Source organism: Vicia villosa, unplaced genomic scaffold, assembly GCF_029867415.1.
Source record: "Vicia villosa cultivar HV-30 ecotype Madison, WI unplaced genomic scaffold, Vvil1.0 ctg.001179F_1_1_3, whole genome shotgun sequence".
Lineage (NCBI taxonomy): Eukaryota > Viridiplantae > Streptophyta > Magnoliopsida > Fabales > Fabaceae > Vicia > Vicia villosa.
The window spans coordinates 187,706-199,874 of record NW_026705522.1 but is presented as its reverse complement, the minus strand read 5'-3'; the positions used below and the strand labels follow the sequence as shown (position 1 = coordinate 199,874).

General features: G+C 28.2%; 1 protein-coding gene across 1 annotated transcript; it reads right to left on the bottom strand.

The window, feature by feature from the left end:
• Window positions 1-239: 239 nt before the first annotated feature.
• On the bottom strand, window positions 240-2,892 carry LOC131633837 (F-box protein At2g26850-like). The gene is made up of 5 exons (XM_058904515.1): window positions 1,958-2,892; window positions 1,780-1,859; window positions 1,421-1,593; window positions 1,042-1,116; window positions 240-942 (listed from the first exon to the last, which is right to left on the bottom strand). The coding sequence occupies exons 1-5, from the start codon at window positions 2,585-2,587 to the stop codon at window positions 755-757; spliced, it is 1,146 nt and encodes a 381-aa protein (XP_058760498.1). The 5' UTR covers window positions 2,588-2,892; the 3' UTR covers window positions 240-754.
• Window positions 2,893-12,169: the final 9,277 nt, after the last annotated feature.

Genomic DNA, 12,169 nt, shown 5'->3' with positions numbered 1-12,169 from the left:
AAACTTTCACATAAACTATCTCAAATTATGTCTCATTTGACGTATCAATTTGTCAAGAATAAAATGTTTTATTTCCAACAAATAAACTCCATAATCAATCTAAGATTCGAGTTAGAACTTATTGGATTTTTAGTTGATAAATTTGATGGGCTCAACTCTTGTTAACATTTGGATTACTCATTAATGTCATGTAATTCGAGCAATCATTTGAATTAAAAACTAAACCAATAAAAATATCGTAAAAACTAAACAGTTGATATATATATTAAGGAGAAAATCGAGATTGTTATTCTTTGGGTGTGTGAATATGTAATCTATATTTTGGATATACATTTGATTGAAAAATGAAACTCCTCAATAATGGAGGTTTTTTCCAGAATTATAGACAAAAAAAAATTATCTCTCTCATTATACCTAAGAGTTGGTCTGTTGATGAAGACCTGAAATTCAAATTCCGCCATGGACTAACGTCTCTGTGATTGGCCAATTCATTAAACGAGCTTCCACAAATAGCCGAAAACTTCTTATTCAAGACCCCCTCTTGTTGGTTAAAATATATTGGCCCTATTAAGATTAAAAGATGATGACTACTTTGTAAGCACAATTGTGAACTCATGGGCCAATTTCCACCCCAATCCATTTTCCCTCACCATTTACCATTCTTTGAAAAAACTAATCCTTCAAACCTTCACATTCACATTTTAGGAATTTGGATTAATAGATTTACTTAGCTCTAAAGCTATTATTGATCATTCTATTCCACAATTTTTATTGGCCTAAGATTCTCCCACTTTGTAATTTCCTCCTTGCTATGTAACTTTCTGATTCCTCCATAAAAACCTTCAATCTCATTTCCTTCTTCTCTATGATTCTTTCTGTTTATCATTGTTTGTCTCCATCTTGAACCAGCTTTGTATTGTCTGAACTCCAAAATCACTATATCTGTTCATTAATACTTTTAATTAAGTGCTACGAAGATACAATAAAGTGAAAAATCAAAAGCACAAGAACTAAAATATGTGCTAGTGGATGGATTCTTACCTTTATTGTGACACTGACAATGGTTTCCTTGTATTTGACATGTTTCCAAATGGCCAATCACACTATACCACCAACCTATAACAATACATTTTTTTAAAATTAGTGCATGATGATGTTAATCAAACATAACCTATGCAAAAGCACTTATTTTGACAAGTGTGTATGTTATAAGCACTTAAATAAACAGTTTATTCAAAGAATGATTTAGTTGAGACTTAATCCTGGGCACGCATCAGTGTTAAATTCTCTCGAGGAATAGTTTAAATGTTTAACTATCCATTGTGGTCCTCTCTGCTTCGAGGGATTAGTCTATACAGTTGTGTGCAGAAAAATACTCGGTTTGTAACTCAGTAGAAAATGTGAGGAGGATGAGACATACCATAAGGAAACTCCTTGTTTCTTCTCCACTGGATTTCAACATGATCACCAGGCTTTAAATCATCTAAGCAATCAGAGACATGAAGAACATATGAACCAGAGTCAATAGGTGGCACTCTTAGTCTCTCCCATTTTATGTTTTCCTCAATTGTCCATCTCCCATGAGGTGAATACCTATAACAAAAAAACATGAATTCAATGTCAAAAGTTTATCATACTTGAACTGATTGAACCATAACCAGAACGATTTAATCTTCGGTTTAATTTTTAAAACAAAAGGACAAAAAGACTGGTAGAAAGACAAGTAGATTGTCACCTAAACTCAACTAACAATTGAATGATTCAACTTTTTTCACATACCTTGCTTGAAAAGTATCACTTCTAGAGTCATAGCAAAGTTGAGCATCATAACATGAGAGCATAAACCCAGCATGACCATTCTGAAAAAAAAGTACTAAATTAGTACTAAATTTTATTCAAGTGATTAATTAAGAAAATCATAACTAGTAAAAAGTATCTTCATGCAACCAATCATTACCTCACGGTTATAAACTTGAGCAGGGAACCAAAAACTTCCATTCTCAAGAGAAAGATAAAGAGAAGCAATAGAATCATCTAGCTTTAACTTCATATCTTTTTCTGCTTTTGATTTAATCCAAAACAAGTGAAGAAAATCATGAAGTATGTTTTTCTGATTCTTGTGATGATTTTTTGAACTCTTCTCTATGTTTCTTGAAGCCACATAACATTTCCATTCTCTATAAGCAGCATCACCAAACACTTTACCCCATTTCATCTTCATATGTTTCTCCCATATATAATCACTTCTACAACTTTTTCTAAGAGATTTACAAACTTTTCCCACATTGCATAACTCACTTGGTGAAAGCTTTTCAAGGATGCAATCTAATGGCAAATCATGCAAATCCAAGAGAGAAACTTTGCTTTGTTCCTCTTCAAATTTAGATAGCACCAAACTCTTGTTTGGTTGTTGAATGAAAAGAGATAAAGCTAGAAAACTAGTTCTTGTTTTGATCCTAGAAGCTAGAAAACTAAAAAGCTTTCCACAAAACACATAAAAAACATGTTTTGTCCCATTTGATTTATTTGTAAAGGATTTTGAAAGGATCATAAGAAAGGAGAGAAAAGATATAAGAAAATAAAGCATTTTGATTGATTGTTTTGAAGAAAAGATGGAAGTTATATATGTATATAGTAAGAAATGATTTTTTTTGGAGAGGAAAACAAGATCCACCAATGGAAGATGAGAGTAGTGGTTTGGCCAAAGCAATGGTTTTTGTGTTTGAGAAAGACTTGTGTAAACTATACAACCGACAAGGTTATATAATAGGTGGGTTGTTAAAGCGATTTTGTTTATATTGAAAATGAAACAAACATCATTAAACGATGATTCTTAAATATGTGTTTTTAAGGATCCACGCATAGTGATTTTTTTCACAAAACAACCAAGAGAAGAAAAGAAATGTGTGTGTGGTTAGTGGAAGGTAGCTTTTATGTGGTTGATAATATTGAGGAGGGAGGAGGATACAAAGCACTATAGTGATTATGACATTTAATAGAGACGTGGTGGGTACAATTAATTTAAAAGCAAATTAGATTGAGATTTGCATTCTTAATTAGTTTTAGTTTATTTTATATTAAATTTTAACGTTTTTGATAAATATGATAAGTAAATTTATATTATAGTACTATTGTTGACATATATATGAGACAAAATATAAATTAATCATAAATATTTTATTTAAAAAAATATGTTTGTAAACTGAGAGGGTCATCTAATATTTAGTTTTGCAAATTTTAAAAAAATTTAAAAGATATTAACAGATGTATACTTTTATGGATTTAATGGAAATATACCGACAATGTAAAGTAGTTTTACACTGTCAGTGAAATCATAACCATTAATTTTTATAGAGATTTGACTTTTTATTTAAATCACATATAAAGTATTTGTTTTTAACGGTTGTGATGCACTGACCGTGTAAACTATTTTACACTAACAGACCACTACCTTTAAGCGCTACTTTTATTTTGATTCCCATGTCTTTTCTATATTTATTTATGCTTTAAATATTTAATTTTAAGCTCTTACATGTATGTACTACTCAGATACACACGGGTAAATTAATTTGATACGATATAAAATGTATTTAGATACGTATTTAAATTAAAAATTAATTATTAATTTTAAAATGAACAATGATTATATAAATTTAATTATATTAAAATATAAAAAGAAAAAAGAGATTCGTGAGAGATGAAAAAAATTAATATTTAAAAATAAAAATTTTATCTTTAAAATTAAGGCAATTATTAATTAAAATAATATGTATTGTGCTGATAGTAATTCGTGAAATACAAAGTTTATTAGATATAATATAAAATTTATTTATATACAAATATAAATTTAAAATGAGTTATTTAATTGTAAAATAAAAAATAATTATATAAACTTAATTGTATTAAATAATGATTGAAAAAGGGTCTAGCGTGCTCCCTCTTATAAAAAAACAAATAATCGTGCAAATAAAAAAGACTCATGAGATGAAGAAATGCAATTGTTTTTTTATATTTTGAAATAAGAATTTTGTCTTTCAAATTAAAACAAATTGTTGATTAAATTAAAATAGACACTGTGTTAATAATGACTCGTGGGATAAAAAAATTATTTGATGCGATGTAAAATGTATTTATATAAAAATTTAAATTTAAATGATTTACTTAATTATAAAATAAATAATAATCATATAAATTTAATTATATTAAATAATCATTTAAAAAAGGTGGAGAAAGAAAAAAAAATTAATATTTAAAAATTGTCTCTCAAATTAAGACAATAGTTGATTAAAATAAAATAGATATTGGGTTTATAATTACCCGTGAGATAAATAAATTTTTAATTTTATTAAAATTAAAAAATAGATTAATAGTGTTTTTAGTGATAATAAATAAATAGAGAAAAAAATCAAAATTAAAGTGAAAAAGTGCGGAAAAAAGAAATGTGAGAGAAATTAATTTTTTTTATTAAGAGAGAGAGAGAGAGTTGGCCTAGTGGGAGAGTGCTTGGGCCTCAAGGGTATGCTCCCCTTGAGCTATCCTCGTTCACATTCTTTTATTATATTGTATATGATTAAATATCTTATTGGTCCTCATAAATATAATTATTTTCAATTTTAGTTATTCTAAAATTTTCCTTTAAATAATGATTTCTCTAAAAAAATTTATCCACACTTTTGATCTCTCCTAATAACGTTTGTTAATAGAGCTGGCATGACAATGACACGTGACAATGTCAGCGTGGCAAAGATGCTAACATGGATGTCACGCAATATTTTGTCCCCATTTTATATATTATTTATACAAATATAATTTACAACAACATATGAAAATGGAGACAAAATGCCAAGTGTTATCCATGTCAGCATCTTTTTGATACTGACACTGCCACGTGACATATTTATGAAACAACGACAAATGGGAACTAAAATTGAAAATGGCTATACTTATGAGAACCAATAACATATTTAACTCTATTTTATATTATCATTATTAATAGAAATGGACAAACTATAAATCAATTTGGGCAACCTCTGTATCCTCATATTCGAGAAATTAAGAATATTGTTGTTGTTTGTCTTTAGTTTACGAGTAAAGAGATGATACATCAACATTGTAAATTAATTTTACATTAATAATCAATGACGATCATGTATTTCACCAAAACAAACTAAAAATTTTAAGTTATTTGTATAACATGATAGAGTGATATATTTTTATTCGATGGCAATGTAAAACTTTTTACATTGTCAGTGAATCTCCATTAAACTCTTAGTTTACTTAGATGTCATGATTTAAAGAACGTAATATTGAAGTATATAAATAAGATAAAAAGAGTATTCTATTAGAGTTTGATTTGACTTTCTGAGAAAACAAGAGAGATTTCTGAAGTTGACTCAGTGACGGAGAGATCTCAGTCTTACTTTAGAATGAATATTGTAATATTTGAAAAACATAAATTAATTAATTAATATAGGTTAATGCTAACATTATCTCAAAGACATAAATTAATAACTATTTTATAAAAATATTTTCTAACATTTAATTAATTTTTTTTTTTTGGATAACTAATTTTTGAAATTTTAAACATGACTTTATTAATCTCAATTTTTTTTAACTATAGGTCTATAGTATAGTTAACAAGTTAGTAAGACCAGAGAAATGTTAACCAGTGTTCTTAAGGCACTCTTTAAGTGATTAAAATGATAAAAAAAATTTAAAAATACGTATATTCAATAAATTGAAAATGCATTAGAAATCGAAATATTAACTTTTATAAAAATATTCTTTATTATTTATGTTTAATCAGACTCTTAATTTAATAGCAATATGAAAATCTTGAGTATCTTGCTGAAATCTAGGAGATAAAAGGACAAATAGGCCACGTGGGTACATTTACACAACAATGTCAATGGACAAATTAGAAACAATAAAAGCTTAGAAAGAAAGAAACATAGATGTATGTGAATCAACTTCAAGGGGTCCCCATGGATTTGTATTAAAGTCAGAAACTATAGCATGAGTTGTGTTACGTGTAATCTTTATGGTATGGTTGTGTGAAGAAGAAAAGAAAGGGACAGTTATCTGAAAATGAATGATGTGTTTTCAAGAATTTATTAAATTAAACATGGGTGCAATTAATTGGTTCACCTATTCACTTTGCCTAACTTACCAAACTCATGTGGTTGCACCTTCCACCTAAAAGAGATACTATTATTATAGGATTCATAATCACTCACTACTCAACTACCAAAACTTCTCTTTTGTCCTTCAATTTATTGTTTCAAAATTTACTTGAGTTGGTCCTTTAATCACTCTCAAAATGTTTGTTTCAAAAATTTCGTATAGTAAAGGTTGCTTTTAAGTTTTTGAAGTTCTATTTAGATTAATTGGTTGGTTTAAGATTTAGTAATAGTTTAATCGTGAAAAATTTGTAGGAACAATTTATAGGAACGTTCTATTTAGAACTTTAAAATTTTATGTCGTAATCCACTATGTATTAGAGATAACATTACATGTTCAGTTTGTTAGAAGAAACTTTTTTCCGCACTTTTTTAAAAGAGAGATTAAGTGTGTATTTGGATTGGTGGTGAACAAAATTGATTCTAGCCGAATTGAGTTTGATAGAAATGATTTTAATAGAAATGAATTTAGTATAATTGATTTATGTTTTGATATATTTATGTGAAAGTGAGTTGAACAATAAATTTCAGTGTAAAAATTACCCAAAATCAATTCTGGAGGTAGAAGCTACAAATTATAGCTTTTAGTAAAATCAATTCTGGAGGCAGAATCAATTCTACTTTTGATAAAACAAACGTCTCAAAATTACCCAGAATTAATTCTACACCTCTAGAATTGATTCTAGGTCTTTCAAAAGTCAATCCAAACATGCTATAAATTTTTAGACCTTTAGCTTCTATAATATGTCATTTCAATTTTATTTTTTGCAGACAAGAGAATTATTATTTTTTTTGTATTTTTTAGGTCTAAAAAGTGTTGTGCACGTAGATTAGAAGTTGGCTATTTTGTTATGTGATATTTCCAATGTCATTCAGCTTTGTTTTTCACTTCACTAACAATTATGCTCATGTTCCTAACATAAATCGCTTTCCATGTTTACAATAATGTTTGTCTTGGATTAATATATCCTTGTCACAATGCTCATGTTTGTTTTTTTGTTTGTACTGATTGGCATTCCTTGTGCCTTAGTTTAATGCATATAATATTTTTTGCTGTTAAAAAATAACTATATATCCTTGTCACACAATTTTTTAACACCATATTATTATTATTATCTAAAATTTGATCAATTTTAAAGATTATTTAAGAGTTGAAAAATACTTCTAAACATTTTAAAATTAAAAGATTTTTGTATTGAGATGAGGAGAGACAGAGTCATAAGTTGGATGAAAAATATGATATGTTCTTATTATTATTTGGAGAATTATTTTTATTGTAATTTATTTGTAATTTCTTGTTAAAAACTCTTGAATAATAATGGATGAGAGTGTGATGTTTCCTCTATAATATATTATCTTTGGATTGAACTGGATGGATAATTCTTATATGTTGGTTATCATCTTTTTATTTTTTTTCTTGTTACTGTGGATTTTTGCTTATATTTAGGTTGATAGGTTATTGTGGCTTGAAACTATTTAGTTTCATTGCATTTGTTCGATGTTCTACGCGTCATTTTTTTTTTGGTATGTTTGATCTTTATTTACACAATAAATAATGTCCACCGTGGGAAAAAGGTCTAAGTTTATAAGTGAATACTATGAATTTTATATAGAACATCAAGAAATTTTTGGAAGACAACGATTTTAAACTGTGGAAAGTAAAGATGCAAGCAATATTACGAAATAAAGATAAAGCACCAGAGGATGTTGCAAGGGAGAATTGCGAAATAAATGTGCGTAATGCTTGAATCATTATATATTATGAAGTCCTTGACTCATAGGTTATAAATAGGTTATATATGAAACAACAACTCTACTCATTTCGAAAGACGGACAACAAATTTATCATGGAGTAATTGGCATAATTTCAAGTAGTTACTAATGACTTGTAAAATATTAAAGTGAAATTAATGGTGAGTACAAACTTCTACTAATCTTGTTGAACTCATTACCTAAATAATTTGAGTATTTAAAGGATTTTTTTGTATGTAAAGGAAAACATGATCCCTTTGGAAGAGCTTCCATCGACTATAAGAAAAATTGAAGGTTAATCCAGTATTGAAATAATGAACTGTGAAGATTCTGTGAAGGTTCCATTTTCTAAGTCTGCAACCAATTTAGTTGAAATGGTTGAACTCTTTAAGCCGGATTTATAACACAGATATGAAATTGTTTGTGTTGTGTCACAGAAATTAAATGAAGTTGTTGAAATTATATTCAACCTTAAGTGAGTTAAGTCAACATTGGTTAGGGTGTGTTTGTTTCAAGGTTGTAAAAAAGATTCTCAGGAATATGGCCATGGGAATGCAACATTCCCATGTTTGATTCAAGTTTTAAAAAACTATTCCAGGGCATTTTTTATTCCCAGGATTCTTATTTACACATGACTTTTTTATTTTTATTCCAAGGCTTAAAGGGTGGGAATATAATATTCCCATGGGAATAAGTTCAACCAACTTTAACTTCCCACTATCACTCACATTTACTATTATTTTTTATTTTTTAATATTTTTAAATTAAACACATTTTATCATTATTTCTAGGAAACAAAATTCTTACCAAACACATAAGTTGGAATAATATTCCAAGGAATACTAATCCTAGGAATATCATTCCAAGGAATAATTTTTCTAACCTTAAAACAAACACACCCTAAGTTTTTGTGGCTGTGCTTTCTTCATATTTTTTATAAATTTTATGATGCTGAGCCATTTATCTTCTATCCATCGTGGTTTATAAAAGAGATGTCAATTTATATATTTTTTAAAGTTGAAGTCTAACTTATGTCTATAAAATTTAAGTGTTTAAAATTTTAAAAATAACTGAACTGTAAAATACATACGTTTTTTAAATTAAAGTTGAGCTGTAAAAAATATATATATTCTTTTTATATTTTAAAATTTAAAAAAATAAAAGATTTCGAAAATGTTTTTTACAAGGAAAAGAATAAAATAAAATATTTTATACTTTTTATTTTGTAGAAGACAATGCTCATGCATTAAAAGAAATGACACCGATGGCTAATTTTTAACTTTCTACCACTGATGTAATTTTTTACAATGTTGTGAGTCATTAAACTATATCAACTAGTAAAAAATTGTGAAGCTATTTTAACACAATGAACCATGGTTTCAAAATATCATACACTCACGGCCGGCCTTTATCAGGTCCAGTAAGAGCTATCATTCTGGCCCCAAAATTTAGGGGCCTAATTATTTTCTTTAATTATTAAAACAATACATTTTACACCTATTTTTTAAATATAGGTATCAAATAATTACTTTCAAAAACATTTTACACCTACTTTTTAAATAATGGTGTAAAATCATGTTTTTTCTCAAAACTTCTAAATCTTTTCAAAATTTATGTATAAATTTTTATTTTTTCTCTATTTTTTAAAATTTAAAACAGGGCCTCCAGATTGATTGAGTCGGCCCTGCATACACTCAGAGAGTTCTTCAACCATGGTTGTGCTTTCATCGAGAGATATTCAGGCCTAACGTGTAGGCCTGCGTCAAATACTCACATTGCAGTTCTTAACCCGACTCTGATACAATGTTAAATATGCTTGGATCTCAACCCCAAAAGCTAACTCAAGAGGTGAGGTTGCCCTCACATATTTATACACCCAACAGTCCGGAAATCTTAGCAATGTGAGACTTCAAACAAACTCTAACAAACACAAATACCAGCTTCAACCATTACAACAAAACAAATAGAACGTATTCCTTCACCAGCCACCTGTTAACAACCTTATTCTTTCAGTAGCAGCAAATTGCACTCTTGTGACAGTATCGCAACAATAACAAAAAAAATAGAAGTAAAAATATTCTAATCCAGTTTCAATAGCAGACACAACAACCACAATAACAAACTGAACAAAGTATATATTGTCACCATGATCCTTTTTTTGTAAGACTTAATAACTCACATTATATTTGAATGACATCTTAACCAAACACATTCCAGCTTTCTCTCCCTTGCACATCTTTTAATCAAATCCACTAAAAATGACTCCAAATGAGGTTACGCCACTTTTGAGTCTCCTCATTATTAAGTTTTCTGATTCCCTTGAGAAAGTATAAATCTTCATATTCCACTGTGTCTATCATTCTTCTACTCAATGAATACTGGTGGAAGCAGTTGCATTTTTCGATCAATATATCCAAAAGGTCTGAAAATAAAAAATAAATTTTTTAATAATCTCCTTTTTAATTTTATAAGTAAAAGTTCATTTTATGAACATTACCATTGCTTTGGCAAGAGCAGTGATTGATATTCCTGTCACATGATCTCAAATGGCAAATTATACCATACGCCCAATCTATATAGCTCATTCAAAAAAAAGTTAGTTTATATTTTTATGCATTCTAAAGTATAATTCACAAATAAATAAACGTTGTGTGTATTGTATTGAAAAGATAATTTTCATTGATGTGTTTATAAGAAAAAAAAATTGAATTCACATAAACTAATAATTTTCTTACCATGATAAGGGGATGCCCTCCTTCTCTTCTTTTGAATCTCAATACGATCTCCAGGTTTCAAATCATTGAGATTGTTATGTTCGTAACGATCCACAAGAAAAGTTTTAGGTGGTGGAATTCTCAACATATCCCAATCAATATCTCGCTCAACCAATCGTTGTCCCGCATTTGTAGACCTATAAATTGATAAGATTTTATATATAATTAAAAACAAAAAATACAATTAGAAGATAAGTTTTATACTTTCTTTCACAATCACACAAATGTGCGTCGTGCTAGTGACAATGTCATTTTATTCACTTTCTGCTCAAAATTAAATCCCTAAAAAAATAACAAGAGTTTGAACGTTATTATAAATGAGTACATGATACCTTGCTCGAAAGGTGTTTGTTCTAGAGTCATAACTCACAAGGGCGTCATAGCAGTATAATGTTCTCTGCGTAGCCTGCAAGCAAAGTTCCATATAATTATAATAGTGTTTAAATCAAAACGATAAAAGTAATGTGACGTGTTACAATTTTTTCACAAATATGTTTCATTAATCTCTATGATTATGCACTAACAATATATTATGGACCAATGTAATGGATTTAAGAAAACATTATAGAAATCTTGTATTCATGAATGGTTTGCTTACCTTGTAAACTTGAACAGGAAATCGAAAGCGACCGGTCTCAAGACAAATATACAAAGCCATTTGTGAATGTTTTTTAATCAAATCATCCAATGCCCTATTACTTCTCAAATAAGAATGAAGGCGTTGATAGGGATGATCACCACTAACATTTCCACATGACTTACTCAGATTTTGGTGCAAGAACAAACTTTCTCCATTTTTAATTTTTTCAGTATGATATTTCCACTCATTGTGAAAGTCTTCTCCTACCAACTTACCCCATTTATGTTCAATTTGATGATTCCATAAATAATCACTTCTACTAATATTCCTCAGGTGAGTACACACATGTGCTACCATGAGCATATCTTTTGGTGAAAGTTGCATAAGAATGCAACCCAATATCTCATGAGGCAAATTTAAGAAAGAACTCTTGCAATCCTCTTGTTTATCCAATCTTGGTGTTGATGTTGCTTTTGACGACATTGTGATTTCTGAGAAATCCTAATTCAACAACAACCAAAAGATTGAAATAAAATCAAATTTTACATTACATAAGAGCCCATAGGTTATAAGACAAAGAGTAAACAATGATAAAATGTAAATATTAAAGAGAATAATTAAGAATCTATGAACAATCTTAAAGTATATATGTTTTAATTATATTATTTTATTTTTAACAATATATAATTTTTATTTTTATTAATTAATAATTGTTATATAAGAGTATTATATGATTTTAAAGAATGATAAATAAATGAATTATACTACCTATAAGGCAAATTATCTTAGGTAATATAGATAATTGGTTTCTACTAGACTTAATTAGTAATGGTTCTTTTATTAATTCATGTGCAGTGTTGTTGTGGTGATAACATAAGCTAGGT

Excerpts from the sequence above, each read along its gene's own strand:
- LOC131633837 (XM_058904515.1), bottom strand. The coding sequence starts at position 2,587 with ATGCTTTATTTTCTTATATCTTTTCTCTCCTTTCTTATGATCCTTTCA. Across the intron at positions 1,860-1,957 it reads CTCAAGTTTATAACCGTGAG|AATGGTCATGCTGGGTTTAT; the intron begins GTAATGATTGGT and ends CTTTTTTTTCAG. Across the intron at positions 943-1,041 it reads TTGTCAGTGTCACAATAAAG|ATATAGTGATTTTGGAGTTC; the intron begins GTAAGAATCCAT and ends ATTAATGAACAG.